The 21,734-nt window shown below is 42.7% G+C and overlaps 1 protein-coding gene across 1 annotated transcript in view; it reads right to left on the bottom strand.

Annotated features, from left to right (window-relative positions):
- The window catches only part of LOC130172042 (CREB-regulated transcription coactivator 2-like), a 40,875-nt gene that overhangs the window by 18,519 nt on the left and 622 nt on the right, over positions 1-21,734 (bottom strand). The window contains 5 exon segments of the mRNA XM_056380446.1: positions 1,015-1,121; positions 1,787-1,855; positions 5,493-5,554; positions 7,952-8,068; positions 10,004-10,105. Of these exon segments, the coding sequence (XP_056236421.1) occupies positions 1,015-1,121; positions 1,787-1,855; positions 5,493-5,554; positions 7,952-8,068; positions 10,004-10,105 (457 nt within the window).

Genomic DNA, 21,734 nt, shown 5'->3' with positions numbered 1-21,734 from the left:
TCAGAACTTCCTGAACTGTTTTTACTCAGATCTTAATCACTGAGGAACAAACATCACACTCACTTCTGTCAGGGTGGCTTTAAGACAGACAGACAGGCAGAGAGACAGACAGGCAGACAGGCAGACAGAGAGACAGAGAGACAGAGAGACAGACAGGCAGACAGAGAGACAGGCAGGCAGACAGAGAGACAGGCAGAGAGACAGACAGGCAGACAGAGAGACAGGCAGAGAGACAGACCGACAGAGAGACAAACAGACAGACAGACAGACAGACAGACAGGCAGACAGACAGAGAGACAGACAGACAGACAGGCAGAGAGACAGGCAAACAGAGAGACAGGCAGACAGACAGAGAGACAGACAGACAGACAGAGAGACAGACAGACAGGAAGACAGACAGACAGAGAGACAGAGAGACAGACAGACAGAGAGACAGGCAGACAGAGAGACAGACAGCCAGACAGAGAGACAGACAGACAGGCAGAGAGACAGGCAGACAGAGAGACAGGCAGACAGGCAGACAGAGAGACAGGCAGACAGGCAGACAGAGAGACAGGCAGACAGACAGAGAGAGAGAGACAGACAGGCAGACAGACAGACAGGAAGTTGAAGGTGACTGATTCTCTACAGTCAAAACTCACGTAACTCTTTCCTGCTCCTGATTGGATGAACAATCTTCTGCTTCTTGTTTTTGTTAGTTTGTTTACATGTTTGTGTTTACAGTATATTTACTCTGCTTTCCTTGTGTTTAACTTTTTCTGTACATTTGTTTTACCTGCTTTTATTTACTTTAGTTAGTTTGAGTTTAAATGAGCTTGAGGAGTAAACTTGACTCAGAGACTGAGGATCAGAGTGAATCACAGCTTCTGTCTCTGCGGCGTCTTCATCTGCCCTGAGGTCGACCTCTCAGTGTCTCAGTCTGACCTCCACTAGAGTCGTCCTGTGTTTTATTGTGACTTTTCTTTCGCAGTGTGTGTCGAGTGTTTGTGTTTTGGCGTGGAGCTGCTGTCTCACCGCTGCGTCTGCTGCTCTGGGGGGTGAAGGTGGGTCCACCTGTGGTGAAGGGGTCTCCTGTGGGAGGGTTCATCACACTGGTGTGGAGGGCCGAGTCGGAGTTGGTCCTGTGGGGGGAGGGCGACACACACACACACACACACACACACACACACACACACACACACACACACACACACACACACACACACACACACAGAATTAAAGGGTGTAGAGAGGTCAGGTCACACTGCTCGTTGGGAATCAAAGCCAACTGATGTTTTGTTTCTTTCCTCAGACGACATCGGGACATTTCATCGTCCTGAGGTGTTTTCAGAAAGTATTTCTCCTCTTACGTAACGCAGCTCGTCACTGAAACCAACGTACGTGCACATGTTGAAGTTAAAGCATTTCAGCTGCTTCTGGTTGGACTCCGCTACAGATAATTACCTCCTGAACTCAGCCGATTACTGACGCGGCTGATTCTGCTTTTTGGTGTCTCGGACTTTACAGAAATATTTACTCAGCAGCTCAGCAGATTAAAAGAGAGTGAACCTAGTGAACCGTCAACGTGAGAAGGAGAAACATGGAAGGATAAAGAGGAAGAGGAAGGAAGGATGAAGAGGAAAGGACTGAGGATTTATGAAAAAGAAGAATTAAAATCATAAAGTTTCATTTTCACCCAAATGTTTTTACTCTGTACGAGAGTGAAAGTGGGAGCTGGAGGACGACCAGCAGAAGGAAGGAAAAAGGAGGAAGTAGATGGAGGAAGAGGAGGATGAGGAGGATTCACCTGTTGAGTGCAGTGGTGGGGAGACGAAACAACTGGCTTTTATCCCCGGGGAAGTTTCCGGACCAATTCCTTTTCGTGATCGACAAGAACAAAAAGTTATTTTTCCTCCACCGAGCGAGAACATCGAGAAAAAGAAAAAATGAATCGAAGAAGAAGAAGAAGAAGAAGAAGAAGAAGAGGAGCATGGGCTCAGAAAGCAAACGCAAGCGAAGGAAGGAGGAAGATGGAGGCAGCGAGCGAAGGTCAGAGGGAGGCTGGCGTGTCACCTGACCAGTGTGTGTGTGTGTGTGTGTGTGTGTGTGTGTGTGTGTGTGTGTGTGTGTGTATTTCAATTACAGGATTTAAGGCAAAGATAATGTTATTCCGCCACTCAGACGAGTTCCAGGTCACTTCCTGTTGATCCAGACTGTGAAACTTTGTCATAACTGCTGTGAAGTCTTGAGTAACGGCTAAAAAGTGTTTTCTGAGGTCACACTGACCGTGACCTTTGACCTTTATCCACCAAAATCTAATCAGTTCATCCTCGAGTCCAAGTGAATGTTTGAGCCAAATCTGAAGAAACTCCGTCAAGGCGTCACCGAGACATCGCGTCCACGAGAATGAGACGGACGGACGTCTGACTGTCGCCGGGCGGAGGAATAAAAACCAGAGCAGCTTGTTTTGTCTCGTCGATCAGATATTTGTCGTCTCTCCCTCCCTTTGTTTTTAATGATGTCATGTGACCGTTGTAGCTCCGTGTTAAACACAACACACCTGCACAGGTATCATGTGGTGCGGCTCCTCAGCGCCCCCTGTGGGTAGAGCCGCATCAGATGTTGTCGTCTGTGCTGTGAAAATTTTAACAACCAATCACAGACAAACGATATCGAAAAACCAACCAGTACATTGTTTCCCGCTCTTCTAAACATGGTCTGCTCCAAATCTGGTGAAGAAACAAAACGTACATTAACCAAAGGAGTCAAAAATGGCGGATTATTTTTATAGGCGAAATGGGCGTCGCCTAAATTGGTCCAATCGGCTTCACCAAAACAACCCACTGTAAAAAAAAAAAAAAAACGATGTTGTTCTCGGTGTAATTTGTGTCAGTTTAAGGTTCTTGATGTGAAAAAGCTGCTTCATGAAAATTGAAGCGATAAAAAATAAAAATAAAAAGCAGCGAAGAAGAAAAGCTAAGCGAGGAGAGATCCCCTGCAGCGACCTCACAACGAGACGCAGGAGAGCGTGGAGAGAGAGTCTGCTCCATGAATCAAGAAGATTTAAAACTCGCTCTCTGTAACTGAACGACAGAAGCCTCTTTGTGTGAGCGAAGCTAAAAACAGCTTCTCTCATTTTTAGCCTTTTCAGCCGAGTGTTTTATTGCTCCCTGATCGTTATCGTTTGGCCTCTTAACATGTCGTGCTGTAAAGACTCTATGATCATTAATTAGTTCCACTGCAAGTTTTTTTATATATCCGGAGCTCTGTGAAGAGAGGCCTTTATTTATTATATTGGATGCAGGCGATTCTGATGTTTGGATTCATTTCCTGTTTTATTTCTGCAGTTGATCAAATTTCACTAAGAATTCTTCCTGCTGCCGTTTTAATCCGTCTGTTAACTCAAACTCAGCTGCTCCTCCATGTTTACCGCCCGCCCTGGTGGATGATGGGAAGTCACGGGTCGAACTTCTTCTTCTTTTTCCAAGTTTGTTTTTGGCATTTATAATTAAGAAAAAATATGGAGTAATTCCAGACATTCAAGCTGGCATGAGCACCACAGAAGAAGAGCGCCGTCCAGTCACAAGAGCCGGACTCCAGCGGTCGCCATATCTCTGTGGAATCCAAAAAGAACCTGAGAAACAGAAATGTGACGGAGAACGTTTCCCACACAGACCGACAGAGACGAAGTGCAGGTGGGATTTCTCTCCGACGCTCCAACGTCTTCCACTGTTTCACCAGAAAACCTGATGTTTAGAGAAACTCCAGCTGCTGGTTGGCGTCCTGACAGAGTCACAGCTGGAACCGTCAGACGTAAACAATCTGTACTCGTCAGATTTGAGGAAGTGGCTGGAGGTTATTTACCAGTGTGTGTGTGTGTGTGTGTGTGTGTGTGTGTGTGTGTGTGTGTGTGTGTGTGTGTGTGTGTGTGTGTGGTAATGTGCACTGGACCTTCTGTGGCTGCGGACCGAGGCCAGTCTCTCTCTGAAGGGTAGTTGTTGTCTTGTTAGAAGAAAACCAGAAGGAACGCAGCAGGCGAAAACTAAACGACTGGAACGTCAAAGAAAACAGCAGAAAAAGCCAAAAAAGAAAAAAGAGATTCCCAGAAGGATAAAGAGCAAAAAAAGAAGAAGAAGAAAAAAAAGAATAATAAAAAAAAGAAGAAGAAGAGGGAAAAAAGAGCAGAGAGCTCTTCAAAAAACCAAGTCAGGTTTGAAGAGATGCCGGCTGAAGTCAAGTCCTGTTAGTGGTGCAGATGTTAGTGTCACAGCTGGAGCAGGAGCCTCAGTGTCACCTCATGTGATCCTCAGAAGGGGGGGGGGGGGGGGGGGGGGGGGGGGATGTCACCTCAAGCTGAAGGACAGTCTGTCTAGAAACTGAACCTCAAGTCCTCCAGTTTTAATTTTTCTGTCAAACGTCTACGTAGTTAAATAAAGATATTTCACTGATAAATAAAATATATTATACTATTTATAAGGGTTTAAATAATCCCAGCTAAAGGACACTTCTTCTTCTTCTGTCTCTGGTGTCAACCTGTGATCCAAGTATGAAACTAACTGTGTTTCTGTTCGAAGATCATTTAGTGACTAAATTTATACATTTATAACTGTTTTATAGTTTATTTATAATTGCTTCATTATTCTTTGTTGAGTTAATTCCTATTAGAGGTGAGTTTAGCTTTGGAGACAGGAAAACCTTCAAAACAACGAGCTAATAAAACTATTAAACCCATAAATACAGAGAGAACAAGCTGAAGAGATTTACTCTGAGGGAAGCGACGTCGTCTGTATCTTATTCTAGAGGCTGTTTCCTACTATTTGTGTGTGTGTGTGTGTGTGTGTGTGTGTGTGTGTGTGTGTGTGTGTGTGTGTGTCCATCCAGCTGAGATTGATTCAGAAACTCAAGTAGCTTCTGAATCTCAGCTGAACTTTATTTGACTCCTTGACCTTTCAGTCCGTTGTCATGGTAACGATTGTGTCTTTGCTCCTTGTTGTTTTCTTGTTTGTTGGTATGTTTATAAGTTTCTGAATACAGTATATTCACAGCGTTTGACACGTTTGCGTGACTGTCTGTTGTGACATATTTTTATTGCTAACAGATGAACTGAACGTTGGTCTGTCAGTTGGACGCAGGTGTTTGTTTAGAAACATTTCTTATTCTTAAATTAGTGAAACTTAAAAACTGTTTCTGGGAAATTTAATCTAAAACAAAAAGGAAAAAGGATGTTGACAAATTCACTTCACTTATATTTCTGTAACTGGTGAAATTTTCTCAACTTTCCACTTAATAAAGAATTACAACTATAAAATAAAAAATAAAAAGCTGTAGAAATGTTGGTTTCTTGTGTTTTTCAGTCTGATCGTCTGAGGTGAGACTGAGGCTTCAGAAAGCTTCAGCAGCAGCAACAAGATGCTTTGGAAATAACAAACAAGCGTCCCCGCAGACAGCCGCGTCTCCGTGGAGACAGACAGAGAGGTGGGGGGGGGGGGGGCGGGGGGTTTAACAGACAGTACCTTCTCCAGCTGGGGTCGGGGGGCGGGGACAGGTAGGCAGAGTTATACGGCGAGTTGTCCACCTGAGGAGACGAGTGGTTAAGGAAACATGTGATCCTGTCCGTGTCCTTCCTCTTTCTGTTTCTAATGGTTAAAACTTCTAGTGAAAAAGATTTTTCATTTCTCCACATGTTCACACTTTGTGCTGCAGCTGCTGTGAACGCGCTCTGCGGTGGAGGCGCATGTTCAGGGTGATGAGAGCAGATTTAACGCTTCCTCTGCCTTTAAATGTCGCCTCTGTGCTCGAGTCGAGACGACAGATATAATTCATTTGTTCTCAGAGCCTCTGAAATGTTTTTTTTTTTTTTTTTCCGCTGCAGGAACCTCAACATCCTTTGACACGGGATTTCCCTCGACCTGAATTTCCGAAGAGCGGCGGGAGGTTTTGTCATGTGGTTCTTCTCTTGTGTTTCCAGCTGACCTGACCTCGTCACTTGAGGTGAGTGAAGGGAAGTCAGCGGCTGTGCGATCACTGATGCTCATACTGTCACTGATTTTCAACTTCAGTCCAGATTAATGGGCCTGAAACACCTGCCGGAGAACGGCGGAAACAGGGGAGAACCCGTGACGTCGGACCTGCGTCACGTTTTGTTCCTTCACTCCCGTTCACTTTGAAACAGAGGAGAAATAAATCCACTCTCCAAATTCATCTGCACATGGAGGGAAATCACAGCGGTGAGTGGATAAAAAGCAGAAATAAAATTCTTACTGTTTTATTACCTGTTGCAGCAACCGAGGAGCAGCTCTCCTGATGTCGCTGTGTGCTGATCACAAGCACATAAAAAGGCTTTCTAACTCTAACTCTAGGACTCTGACTCTGTCCTGAGTTTTACAAAAATCTAAAAACCTAAACCTCGAGACAACTTCCAGGTTCAGTCACACTGACGTTTCCCTGTGTGTTTCTTAAAGCCATAAAAAAAAAACCTCCTCCATCGCAGCTGCCGCCTCCTGAAAGTTCATTTCCCAGCAGAAATGCGGATGGATGAGGAGCCTGCAGGAGGATCTGAGGAACAACAGCGTCTTGTGTTGCTGCTGTGATCTCAGAGCAGATAAGTGTCCTGCTGACAACATGTCGTAAAGCAAACTTCACACACGATAAAACAACAGCTTCACAGCGGTGCGTTGTTAGGAGCCGTTAAAAGCTCCGGCTGTTTCAGGGATGATGAGGTAGAGATCCACTTCCTGCCGCCGTTATATGATGTTAACGGAAGAAAGCGGAGGAAAGGATGAATGATATTCTGTCTTTTTCTTCTTCTCTACAAATCTCATGTGCAACCAGCCGTGATCGTCTCCCCCTAACGAGGATGGATGTGTCTGACGCTCTGAGCCACAGAGCTCCACTGTTTCCTCTAACTATTAAAAACAGACTCTTTGGTATTTTATCTTTTCTATCTATCTTTTTTATTTTTCTTCTTGTTGGATGCCAATGATTTAATTTACTTCACTCGTCCTGAATTGTTTCTGTATTTTCTATTTTGATTTTTCAGATTCATTATTTTTGTCTCGCAGGTTTTAAATGGATCATGAAGTAAGTGTAGTTTATTTAGACTCACACACACACACACACACACACACACACACACACACACACACACACACACACACACCGTCCTGCTGCCTCAAATACTCTCTCGCTGAAAATAGTCCCCAACAAATGCACCATTTATTTATTTACTTCATATTTTAATCAGCATTAAAAATAGGAATTGAAAAAAGAATTTATAAATGAACGATTAATAAACCAATAAATACTCAGTTTTTCAAGTTTTTCAACGTGAGCACTCATTAAATAAACCATTTATAAATAAATGTATTAATTCATGAATAAATAAAAGTATTAAAAGTGAGAATATATTCCTGGATTCTCTTCAATTTCCATTTCCTTTTTCCAGCTGCTTTTCCTGTTAGCTAATCGGTTAGCTTCGTCATTTAGCCTTTCACTGACACTGACCCAACCAATCACAGAGCTTGTTGCATCCCACGGCCAACTGAGATTGTTTAGCCTGGTTTTATTGGTTTTGACGAAGCTAATTGATTAGCTACCAGGAAAAGCAGCTGGAAAAAGGAAATGGAAATTGAAGAGGGAGTCCATTTATAAAATGTCTTTTCAAATAGTTTTTGTTATTTATTCTTGAAACAATAAAGGTATTTATAAATGGTTCATTTAATGAGAGTTTTTGTAAATCCATTTTTAAATCTTTCGTATTTATTGATGGATAAATGCATTTATAAATTATTTTTACAATTCATGTTTTTAATGCTGATTAAAATATGAAATTAAGAAAATCCTTTATTATTTTTCCTGTGACATCACTGGTCCTCCATGTTTTTAGTGACTAACGTCTTCAGTAGGAACCAATGGGCTCGCAGCTGAGAGCCACAGACAGAGCAGGGAGGCCAGAAAACAAAGTAAAGGATACTTGTCGGTTGCGGTACGGTCGGACCGGCGAGATGAACCGGCGGTCCCTCTGGACTCGCTCCACCAGGCCGTGATGCCGAGTCGACCGGTTCGACTCCAGAGTGGAGGGGAAGGAGCCCTGAGGAGGAGAGAGAGAGAGGGAGAGAGAGGGAGAGGGAGAGGGAGAGAGAGGGAGAGAGAGAGGGAGAGAGAGGGAGAAACATTTATTTCACATTTCTAACGTGGAAAAAAGAAACACAAAACAGGAAACAGCAACTTGGCGAAAGTATAATACAGCCGTTATTTCATCACAGCTGCTGCTCTCAGTGCCAGCTGCCATAAAACCAATTACTCCGACTCCGATTTGAATTTGAAAAATACGGAGCTGGTGTGTTTCAGCGTCTTTGTAAACGGCTACAGGAGCGTCTGAGAGCCAGTGATATCGTCGAGTGTTGAGAGAAGAAAAACAGAAATGCTGCTCGTATGATTTATAGATTTCATTTGGAGGTGAAACACAGGGGGATTATTCTTCCAGGGCGGCTCATTCGTCTTCCAGGCGTGTCGATGACTAGACAGTTGAATTACAGAATTAAAAGTTTTCTACAAATGCATCAGGTTCTGTTTTTTTTTTTTCCTTCTTCTTCTTCTTCAGTCAAAACTAAAATGTTGCATTCAGGCGCTGGTGAAAAGCCAACATCTGGAGAGTCCTTCCAAGTCTGCTCCTTTAACTGTGGTGTTGCTTTCATAGACTATTTTCTTGGAAAAATGAAAATCAAAAAACCTGGAAGAAAAGTGATAACACATTGTGGAGACCTCCCAAATTCCTCTGCTCAGTGGAGCCGAGCTGCCAGAAACATCCTGCTACCAAATTAATTTCATGACCTCAGAGACACTGGAGGAGGAGGAGGAGGAGGAGGAGGAGGAGGAGGAGGAAGAGGAGGAGGAAGGCAGACGAATCGAGGCTGAGAGTCAGCTTTGATATTGGTGGAGGAGAGGAAGAAAGAGACGATCATATTGATGAAAAACTTCCATTACAGATGAGTGATGCTCATCCTGGGGCTGATGGGAAACAGTGATGAGTCAGAGGTGATGACACAGCAGACTGTTACCTCACGACACCTCCACACACACAACTGCTTTCCTCTTAATGATAATTAAAACTACATTTGTTTTGATTCATCAGTTCTTCTTCTTCTCCTACTTTTACCACATTATTCTTCTTCACATTAATAGATGTAGAAGTTGTTGTCGTAGCAACAGCAACAGTGGTAGCGCCGGTGGTAAGAGCAGTGGTTGTTGTAGGTGTAATCGCCATGGTAGCAGCATCAACAGAAGTAATAATAAGACTTTATTTGTGTTACTTGTGCTTCACAAGTCAAATACCGATCAAAGAGAAAAGTAAATGAAATGAATAATCACGCAATAAAAGCTTTTTTATAAAAATGTGTTTTAAGACGTGAAGAAGATAAAAACTGAACTGACTGAAGGCCACGGCCACGCTACTATCTCTTCTGCCACGTTATCAAGATGTCGAGTGCCGAAAACAGACGCTGCTGGCCCCGTTTTATTCTGAAAACTCTGGGGTTGTGTTTTATTCTGAAAACTCTGAGGTTGTGTTTTATTCTGCAAACTCTGAGGTTGTGTTTTATTCTGAAAACTCTGGGGTTGTGTTTTATTCTGAAAACTCTGGGGTTGTGTTTTATTCTGAAAACTCTGGGGTTGTGCTGTAGTCTGGAAACTCAGAAACTGAGAGCTTTGTAAACGATGAGGTCACAGCCACGGTCTCTCCTGATTGGCTCTCATCAGCGTGTATACAACATGATAATGAATGATAGTGTTACTGACCTTGTTGTCTTTGCTAGCAGCTGCTGTTCACTTACATTCTCTGTTTTAATGCTACAACTGTCTTTGCTGCTCCTCCTTCAGAAGAGACAATCTACTTCCTGTTTACACCGGCTCGCACATGCTCAGTGTAGGTGATTGCTCAGGTATGTGTGTGTTTTCAGGTGTGGTTGGAAACATGAATGGGAGGAGAGAGTGTTGAGTAAATCAGAGGAGGGATTCTGGTCGTCACCTGAAAGTCCTGAGGGTTCCTGCCGATCTGGTTGACGTTGGGTAACGAGCCGCCGTAGTACGGACCCTGACTCCGGGCGAGACGGAGCTTCTGAGCCTGAAGCTGAAACAACAGACGGACGAGAGGGAAAAACAACATTAACAGGTAGAAGATCAAGAAAATAATCAATCAGCTATTTGCAAGATCAAAAAAAAAACAAAACCATAAATGTTACTGTGAAAAACTCCCCACAGAAGTGTGTGTAGAATAGAGCGTCACAGGAAACCGCAGCATGGACAACCAGGGTGACGTGAACATACAACACTGACTCAAACAAGTTGTCAAGTACAGTCTGAACACGACTGGATTTTTAGATGAGTCAACATGAGAAAGGAAAACCCTGATGGTTCGTTCACCTTCGCTGAGGTCAATGTGTCGTTTCAGTTCTGACTGTCCCTCCAGTCGGAGCCCGAGACTCTGGACCAGTCTGACTCTGAATGTGTCTCCTGATGGTTGTCTTGTCCTTTTAACCTTGTTGTCTTCATCCTTGTTTTATTGTTTCATTGTAAAAGCTATGACTCTTGTCCGACAGAAATAAAACTTTTTATTAGAGCTGAACAACTAATCGAAATATTATGGAAATCAAACTATAGCCAAGTGCAATATCCAAATAAATAAAAGATAAAATGTGTCACAACAGGCCATAAATGAAGCATTGTGGTGTCCCTGCCCACAAATCGTCCTCTGCAGAGGTAAGGGAACACGAAGGCGTCGTAAAGGCTCTGATACGATGGTGACTCACATCGCAATCGCAATGTCTGTCACATAGCTCAGCCCTGTTTAATATAAGTATCACAATCTCTATTATTAAATCAGATGATCTTATATAGACGTCAGTCATCATTTCCTTCAACCCTCCAGGTGCATGAACTGTATTTATCTGTGCAGGTTGTTTCTTTGCCTATGTCACTTCCTGTATGAGTCTTATACGAACTGAGAATGAAGCTGGACCTGACACCAGAAACTCTTTAGGTTTCGCCCACTGGACGGCGACCTGTCCTGTCCTGTCCTAACTCCCTGTTCACCGGTGGACTTGAAGGTCAGCTCCGGCCGACCGCCCGGTGCAGCTGCACGTCAATGATTCTCCTGCAATCACTGACTTTGTGTCCGGCTGTTGAAGTGTCTGTCATCAGAGCGGCTGACAGTGAGGTCAGCAGCAGCATCACTTCGCATGTCACCGACGCTTTAAAGCAGATCAACCACCGCCGCAGGAGACGTTAGCTCCAGGCTAACAGTCCAACACACAAGTCACAGGACAACGCGTCGTACACACATCCTGTAATTGACAATAGATTATTTAAACAGGGACATGACCAGCAGGAAGGACATCGAGGGTCAGAGGTCACAGGGAGGTCATAATAATCAAGTTATAGAAGAAAAACCAGGAAGAAAAACAAAACAAAAACAAATTCTCCACCTGAAGAGACGTTCACTGACGCACCTGCTGATTTCAGGACAATGCTTTCATGAATGAAATATTCTCAGTCTGCTGCTGTACTTTCCTGAGCCTGTCATGTACGGTGGCCCTGAGGGCTCAACTCTCTCCACACAAACACAGCAACAACCGAAGTGTTTCCAGGGGACGCTAAAAAGTGACGAACCTGGCTGGGAAATTAAAAACATTGACCACCAAGTGTGCATAGATGTATTATAATACATCGATGTGCGTGCCAGGGTTTGTCACTTTTCTGCGTCTTGTTTGTGTTGTGTTGAGCTCTCAGGGCCACCGTACTTATGCTTTTATTGCTAAAATATAAGACTGATGTTCTGACATCAGGCTCCTGCAGCCGCTCGCTCAGACGACACGTCTTTCTTTGAGACGAAGGTGTCGAACAAAATCAGAGGACAGATGGAAACTGCCCTCAGACCACCAGCTTTAAAACTGACAAAACAGGTTTCACTGCCGACCTCTGACCTCTGACTTCTCCTCACAACATATGGAGCAAGGACAGTGTGGACTGTGTCTGTGTGTAATGAACATTTAACTTTATTTTAAACCTGCTGTGAACCAGATTCCTGCCAGAGAACTAAAACATAAAACACAAGAGAAACTGAAGTTTGCAAAACTACAAATACGGGTGTATATTAACAGCATTTGAGCACACACACACACACACACACACACACACACACACACACACACACACACACACACACACACAGACACACACACACACACACAGACACACACAGACACACAGACACACACACAACACACACACAGACACACACAGACACACACACACACACACAGACACACACAGACACACACACACAGACACACACAGACACACACACACACACACACACAGACACACACACACACACAGACACACAGACACACACACAGACACACACACACACACACACACACAGACACACACACACACACACACACACACACACACAGACACACAGACACACAGACACACACAGACACACACAGACACACACACACACACACACACACACACACAGACACCACAGACACACACAGACACACACACACACACACAGACACACACACAGACACACACACACAGACACACACAGACACACACACACAGACACACACAGACACCCACAGACACCCACAGACACCCACAGACACACACACACAGACACACACACACACACACACACACACACACACACACACAACACACACACACACACACACACACACACAGGCTCTGGCCCAGTTTGCTGGAGAGTGATGAACTCGTTTACTCTCCTGTCCTTGTTCTCTATCCGTCCGTGTCCTTGGCTCTGTGGCGAGCGTTACACAAATAATAAACTCATATCAACAGCTTTGTTTTAAAGCTGTTTCAATGTTAATGTTAATGTAGCAGCCGTCATAAAAGCCTCAGTGTCTGACTCCTGCTGCTGCCAGTGAACTAATCATTGTCCAGAGAGGAGAATCATTCCCAAAGTAAACCGACAGACGAGCGACGGGGGTCGGCCACGGTTTAGGTTTAATCATCCTCCTCGAGAAAAAAGAAAAAGTTTCTGGCTGTAGAGTTGCTCTCAGAGTTGAGGAGTCAGAGAAAATGCCGACTCAGTGTTGATGAGACAGGAAAGGCTGATAAATCACAGGCACTGACTCATTTACTGAAGAACTCCATCGTTTATGCTGAAGGCTGGAAACTCATTCATCACGAGTCTCAGGCCGCGAGAGGACATCGTCTCTGAGCAGGTTCATCAGGTTACAGCTGATCAGATCCTGTTTTCACTCTATCAACATATATTATTTAAATTAAAGCTCCTCCAGTGTAAAGGTCTCTGTCCATGTGTAGTGTGATTGTAGATCAGCTCTAGCTTCTATATTAATACTGTGAAAGTATCAAAGCCTCAGTCCACAGAGAAATGCACACAGCCTGTATTCAGAAACTGAGCCTTAAAACCAGCCGTCAGGACTTCTGGAACTTTGTGATGTCACAACAAAGCAGTCACCAAGCCCCGCCCACCTGGACCCACCATCCAAACCTTGAAGGATTTGGTTTCTCTGAGTGTTTTTACCTGAAATCTGCTTTATTTTTATTGGATCAGTCAGAAAACAGTCAGCCAATCAGAAGAGAGGCTCAGAGCCTCCTCTCAACACAACACACACATTATGGTACAAATGTTAGTTTGACTTTCACTTTCAGTCTCTTTACATCTTTAAATCCAAAGGGGTCGGTTTGGGTTAAGATTTTCCTCAAAGTCTGAGTTCTGGTTTCCTTAAAATAAAAACAGCTGCACAAAAACACCCATAAGTCTCCTTAAAATATCCACTTAAATATTTAAGGTTTTCTCCTTATCTTAGTCTTAAACATAAGGAAGTTAAACCGTTGTACAAAAGAGCTTAGCGACCAAACTAAGGAAAAAACTAAAGCTACCTCTGACTGCATCTTAACTGCAATGGCCGAGTTAATGGCTATAAAACCAGGAGACACCCTTCACTACGAGGAACTGATTTTACGTCACAGATTTGACCAACAGCTTAGGATTTGTCCGACCATCTAGACTTTTTCCCTTCACTAAGGAAACCGTTTAAGAGATTCTGTGCAACACCTTTAAGTAACTCCCTCAGCTGAGAAATAAAACCTCAAGAGTCAAACCACTGACTGGCTCACTGATACTGATGAGATTTACTCATTTCATCTTTAGATATCAAATGAAAAGGTCTTTTTCATTCCTCAATAGTATCTAATAAATATGGTCCGTAACTATATTTTTAATTTATTTGTTAAAATATATAAAATGTTTAACAAAGATCAGTATTTTTGTGTTTATATTACATGTTCACAGCTTTAGTTTTTGAGGTTTTTCCAGGAAACACATCACTGTTTGTTGAAAGCTTAAAGAGCAGAACTAAAGCGAGGACGGTTCAAACAGCTGCAGAGGTGAGACGATGAAGAAACACGAGCGTCTTCCCTAAAAAAACAGAAAAACAAAACTCACGGTGACTCATAAAAATACAGAGACTAACAAACACAGACAGTAACCACTGTTTGCACACAGCGACACGACACTTTCAAACTGACAAACACCAAACGCCTGATCACAGCAGCGTTCAGTCATGACTTCAGCTTCACACACAGTCTTTACAGAAATCAGAAACTGCACAGATGAGAGGAAAATCCAGGTTTTAAAAAAAAAAAAAAAAAACACAGCTAGAAACTTTAAGGACTTTATTTTATGAACCTTCTGAACAATAATCAAAATTTGGACAAGCTTCAACTGCGACACGCCTCAGACAGAAGACGCACATCAAACCACCGACACACCTCGTTTTCCCTGTAAGTCCTCATACCGGCAGCGTTTCCCAGCACCGACACACACCAGCTCCATGTGGAAGCAGGAACTCGATCATATTCACTCCCTGGCGTTGGACACATCCTGGCCGCCGTACATTCACTACCTTTATCTGTCACGGCCAGTGTGTGTTTCGTCAAGTTAAACTGTTTTCTGGATCAGGAAATGGACAGATGATAATCGAATGCGTCAATAACATAACATCAGATGTCTGAGACAATGCTACTGGGGGTTTTCCAGAGGGGGTGGGGGTTGTGGTGGTGGTGGTGGTGGTGGTGGTGGTGGTGGGGGGGGGTTTGAATCTGGTTCAACTATTGCTGCAATGCAGTGTGACGTCAGCTGGCGGGGGCAGCTACGCTCGGATTCCTGGTGGATTTACTTTGTAACACGGACGCTGTATTTCTGCTGATCATCTGATCGTCCAAACGAAAGATTACACGGCTTCCACAGTGATAACGTGTCCAAGCTGTAAAATCCTGTCTGTGAGTTCAACACACAAACACCCCCCCCCCCCCACCCCCACCCCCAGGTTGCAACACTTCAACTGACTCAACTGAATGCAGTGGGTCTCACACTGGGTGGGGGGTGGGGGTGGGTGGGGGGGGTGAAACTAAGATGAATGGATTCATTTTTTATTATTCATGATTGAATAAAATTGCTGGTGGTGGTGGGGGTGACGACTTTAGGGGGAGGGGGCACCAGAAAACGTTTGAGAACTATTTAATCAATTGAAATATCAGTTATATTCTGACAGACTGAACAGTGGCGGCTGTAGCTAATATTGTGACCACAGACTGTAAATAAAGACGGACGTCGCCTCCGTGACGTCACCCTCAGGTTTCTGAAGCTCAGAGTGAGCTGCTCCACCGTCACCATCTTGGCAGCGTCTGACTCCGCCCCCTAACTCCAAGCTAATCCAAAAGCCAGTTTGTGGCAAACATACGCTCCTCCACCTGTCACTCAAAGAGGCCACGCTGTAAATCCTCCATAACTTTAGTCCTTGTAAAATGTAAACAGGTGAGTTATATAAACAGGTGTCATGAAGGAGGAAATTAGCTCTAGAGACCAAAACAGTTTTTGTACCAGGCGGTAAACATGTTTATTGCTGCTGTAAAGTTGGACATTTGAACATGGGAGTCTGTGGGGACTGACTCACTGTTGGAGCCAGACTCTAGTGGTTGTTGGAGGAACTGCAGCTTCTGGTTCTTCAGTGTTGCTCAGTAAGCTAACGTTAGCCTTTGCGAACATTGTGTGTGGAGCTTTGCACATATACAGTTTCTTCAGTCACATTTTCAGAGTTTTGCATCGACTTGGTGCCGAAGTCTCGGTTCTTGTGACTCCATTCAAAAGTTAACTTTCTCTGGATCAATAGAACTGTTATAGATCATTCAGACAGTTTCCTGTCTCCATACTGAGGAAAGAGGAATTCAGAGACGGCCGCCTGAGCTGAGCAGCACATTAAATCCCAGTTAACTGAACCAGTGAAACCTCTAAAAGTCCCTGTTCCTCCCTCGGGCTCCAGAAGTCAGTATTCTGCCCTGAAGCTGCAAATCACAGTCCTGTGAGAAGAAACATCTTAAAATAGACTAAATTAGAGTTTGTTTGCTGACGGAAAACTGTCTCAAATGAAGCAGCTTTCTAACTCCTTCTAACTAACTCCAACTCATTTCTTTAACTCTTCTGAAAACTGGAAGGAAACGAACTGCTCTGCAATATTATTAAAGTTGCATTTTCAAATTATTCTCAAGGTTTTAAAAAGGAAAAGACAAAAAAGTATATTTATATATTTTTTAAAAGTATAAAACTATAAAAGTTTATATATTTCACAATTTAAAACTTGATTTGAAATATTTCGGTGTGTGTGAGTTTCTCTAACCACAGTGTGTGGTTCTGTTTTAATCACCATTTATATCGTGAATCTTCTGCACCTCTATCACACCATCATCAACACTTTCTTCATCACTGGGATATTAAACGTCATATCTGCGGCTCAGACTGACTGATCTTGTATTTCTGCGGCGGAGAGACAGATATCGATAACTGATAATAATCAAAACCTAAAACCTGCTGACACGAAAGCAGCTGATATCATTTTAAAACTCACAACAGGAACATTTTGTGACAGAGATAATTGGATAAAAATACTGACAGTACATATAGTAGATGAACATGAAGCATCACTGACATTTAAATTACAGCTGCAACGATCAGCTGATTAATCGTCGCAGCTCTAAATTGATTAATCGTTTAAGTCCTTTTTCAAGCACAAACAGAAACTCTCTCCGGTTCCAGCTGCTCAAACGAGAGCGTTTCCTGCCGATCTCAGCTGTTTCAATCACAGTAAACTGAGTCAGACATGATGTGAAACGTGCACGTGCACAGTCCAAGTGGAAAGGTGTTTTAAAACATCATTTAGGGGCAAAGTTAGTTTTTTTTTTAAGTCAGATTTGTCTGATGATTGTTTGCACGCAGTTTATAATCTCCCAGTAACCACTGAAAGTCAAGTTACGACTCTCTCCCCATTCATTCAGATGGCAGCCAAGATGGCTGCTGAGTGGAGACACTTGCCTTTTAGCACTTTGACTGAAAACCTTTAGGACGGAAACAAGACGTATGAAGATTTCACTATTTCCATTATTTAATAGATCAAATGATCGATCGATTGATTGATATAGAATAATCATTAGCTGCAGCCCTAACTTAAAGAACAGGTGTGATAACCTGCACTCAGCCGCTGGGTGATCGTGTTGGTGAAGCTGACAGAGTCGCTGCATGTCATTTATTTAAACCAACATTATGACACACGTCCTGATGAAGCTGCTAAACGTTCACACACTTTCCTGGAAAATAAAAATGGTGTGTGAAGTTTCAGTCCAACACAAACTGCATATCAACACCGAACAGCTTCGACACAGAGCTACTGCTGCCGCCAACGCACACACCCTGATGCTATTAGCTGATTGGACCACCCACACACTCCCACTGCTGCGCGTGTGTGTGTGTGTGTGTGTGTGTGTGTGTGTGTGTGTGTGTGTGTGTATATAAAGGACAGGGGCAGGATGAATTCCCAGAAAAGACAGAGCCCAACAGGGTGGTACTGTCAGTTAATGGAGGAGGGGGGGGGGGGGGGGGGGGGGGGGGCGACAGGACATTATTAATTAACCTCTCCATTAGGGCTGCAACTAACGATGACTTTTATTGCGAATAAATCTGATGACGACTTCCTCCGTCTTATAAGAGTCGTGTCTATAAAATGTCAAAAAATACCTAATAATGCCTGTAATAGTTTCCCACAATGCAACACGTCGTCTTCAATCGTCGTTCACGAGGACACAGAGATATTCAGTTCACTGAAAATAATAAAATAATAAAATCTTCTGATTTTAGAAGCTGGAACTGTTGTGGCATTTTTGTTTTTAAAAAACAAGATTAAAACGTTATTTGATCATCAAGATAAACAACAAGAGTTTGTTGTTTATTATCTGTAATAATCCAAAAGCCAAAGGAAAAATCCCACTGGTTGTTTGTGGAGGGAACCAGGGTGACGATAACTTCCTGGTTAGCCTGAAGACGTATTTCATCCCTGCAGCTCTTTATTAGCTACTGTGGCTAAATTTGTATTAAACTTTATTGAAGTTTACAACCTTCAGTTTTCATTGAAACTTTTCAGAAAGGCGCGGATTCAAGTTTACAGTCGTTCTGGAGGTTATACTTTGTGCTGCTGTGTCACTGTATCGTGTCGTTATGTTAGCAGCAAAATTAGCATCGTAAACAAAAACCACCAAAACAAAACATAGTAAAACAAACGCTTAGTTTAACTTCCCACAGCCCGAGAAGATTTACTCCAACTGCTCGTTTAAATCGACCTAGAGATTCACTTTACTGTCATCTTACTGAAAACCATCAAATATTCACGTAATTAATTAAAGATATAAATAAATAAAAATAAAGTGAATATAAAGTGAATAAAAGTGTCTTCTTTGTTGTTTTCAAATGCTTGAAAAAAAAACATTAGGAAAATTATGAAAGAAAATTAATGAAAAACCAGAGAATGTTTTGACATTTTTGCTTGAAAAATTATTCAAATAAAACGTCACATTTTCAACTAAACCTGAACATTGAGTTCGTCGTGACGACAGGATTTACTGCAGCATAAGACCACATCAGTTTTAGCTAGGTGTACCTAATAAACCGGCCGCTCAGTGTGCTGTATATACATATTACAAAATGTCTTTCTGCTTCATTAAGACACAGGTTAATGCTGCTGCTTCTCTGCAGTAACTTCACTGAACATCAGTGAATCTCCCGGTTTCTGCTGCTGCTAAAATAAATAAATAAATAAATAAAAAACTTTACCAGCACTGTCATTTTTTCTTCCTGTCACTGGAGACTGAGACACACTTGTTCCAGAGATACAGCTGCACGATTTATGACTAAAACAATCACTCACATCATTTCCTTGACACTCAGATCACAAACATTTATGAGCAGGGCTGTGGGGTAAAACCTCAACACCCCGGGGAACTGCCTGTCTGTGGTGCCGAGCACTGACGACGGGTTCAATGACAAATGCTCGGTCAGATTCTCACTCGTGTTTAATTATTCTCTGATCGAATAAGTGAAGTGGCGGCTGGTTCGGTCCTTACTGACCCCTCTGCTTCTTCCCTGTTTGTGCAATAGCTGCTTCGGATTTACTGTGTGGTAATTTCATTAAACTCTTAATTTAAGAATCTGCATCAAGTGAAAAAAAAGAAGTGGATTTGATACAGATTCATTTTCAGGCTCTTATCTCGTGCTCCAGTGTTGTACAACACTGTGGCGCAACTACCGATTATTCTCCTTATCGATGAATCTGGAGATAATTTTCTTGATTAATTTGTTTGTTTTGTCAATAAAATGTCAGATAAAAGGGAAGAATGTCTGTTATAGTTTCCCACAGCGCTGTGGTTATGTATTCAAATAACTTGTTCTATAACAATCCAAAACCCAGAGAGTTTACTCTCAGATACGACAAAGAAAAGCAGCAAATCCTTCAACCAGCGAACGTTTGACATGTTTGCTTTGAAAAACTATAATAAAACAGCTGCAGGTTCATTTTCTGTCGACTGTTACTGGATGAAATAACCAGCCGAGGATGTCAGGTTTGGTAAATACAACAAGTCAAACACCTGATACATCAAACACAGAAGCAAAGATCACATCAAAATCCAGTATTTAGAGATTTACAGCACAACAACATCTCATCATATCACCCCACTCTGGTTGTCAAGATAAATATAAATAACATTAAACTCAGTGATATTAATCTGTCTCTGTGTCTGTTGTCTGTGAAGTGAAAACACACTCGCCCGAAGCCAAATCTGTGTTTGTGGAGCAGACAGCGGGGAATCACAGTGAGCTGAGGTAAACACAGACTGTGATTGGTCCAACAGTTTACCTGAGCATCATAAACCCACAGCTATCACACCTGGTAAAGTTTCATTTTGCACTTCTGCTCTTATGAACAACGACAACACCAACATACATTTAAAAAGAAGTTCGGACAAAAGACCCAAACACCTGCAGATCCCTGGCACTTACCCATCATGCACCACTGCTGCGTGATGTCACAGAGGAAATAAGAACAACTGTACAGGACAGACCATGCTGAGCGCAAACTTCAAATGTTTAATCACTTTACAAATGTGAAAAACCAAATGACAATTTCAGTTGATAATTCAAAGAAGCATCTGCCAACAAGCACAAACTGATGTGAAAAATAAACCAGCAGAGACGCTTTGCATTTGTGAAGCTTTAATTAGCAAATGTTATTTTATTTTTACTTATATATAAGTTAAATAAACCGTCAATACTAAAACACACACAGCCAAGTTTACAGTCAATGTTCCTACATGTTCCACTGTAAAGACCCAACATAATAAACATGACACCAAAGATCAAACCCGTGTCCTAACTTCACCTTTCACCTGGACAGTCAAACTTCAACATGCTCCCCTCGGTGTCTACCTTTAAAATGTTAATTAAGTCTTAAGTACGTAGCGCCATAAATAAATGATTAACGTGAGTTAGATTCTGACTCCACAGGTGGACACCTACACACTCAAAGCATCGCATCCTGGTTTAGCCAGATAACAACATGCTAATACTCAGTGTTTACAAAGCTAACTACCTGCTGGATGTCCTGACTTTAATACTTTAACCGTCACGCTAAAATCCGTTTTTAATTTAAAAAAATGCTGATTTTCATTAAGCACTCTTGGTAAGGATCTCAGATCATTCACAACTTAAAGTCCGTAAAGTAAAACGTTTGGGTGTATTATTCAATACGGGGTAGCTCTACATTAAAAACTACACACACACCTTTACATCAGGTGTAGTTAACTTTATCTGTTAGCTACAGTAGGAGAGTACTCCGTTTTAAAAGGCAGCTCTGATTGTCATGAAATTAGCTGCTATTAAGTGTCTCAAATCAGTTCCGTATCTACCAGCAGAACAGCATAATTTCTGAAATATATTAATGCATGTCCTACTTGATAAATGTATGTGTGACAACAGGTGACGCCTCACTGAAGTGATCTGATTTTTTTCTAACGGAGTTCGGCGGGACGTTTCTCTCCGCGGCGACTCGAACGTCTCGCGGGCAGCAGGGTGACAGCGACGTTCACGTAACATAGTAAACAAGCCAAGTTAGCCGTCGCAGCTAATGCTTGCTAACTACGCTAACGACGTATCGGAAATGGACAACAAGAGGCGACAACTTTTTTCTGCTGACACTGTACGTCTAACAAAACCTACAGACTCTATCGCCTTAAGTTGATATTTGCTGTAGATGCGCCAAATCTAAGCAGAGCGCCATGTAGAGGGAACAGATAACGTTATCTTGGAGCCTGGCAAG

The sequence above is a fragment of the Seriola aureovittata genome, chromosome 7, assembly GCF_021018895.1.
Source record: "Seriola aureovittata isolate HTS-2021-v1 ecotype China chromosome 7, ASM2101889v1, whole genome shotgun sequence".
NCBI lineage: Eukaryota > Metazoa > Chordata > Actinopteri > Carangiformes > Carangidae > Seriola > Seriola aureovittata.
The sequence above is the reverse complement of the archived record's forward strand: the minus strand, read 5'-3'. Positions and strand labels throughout refer to the sequence as shown.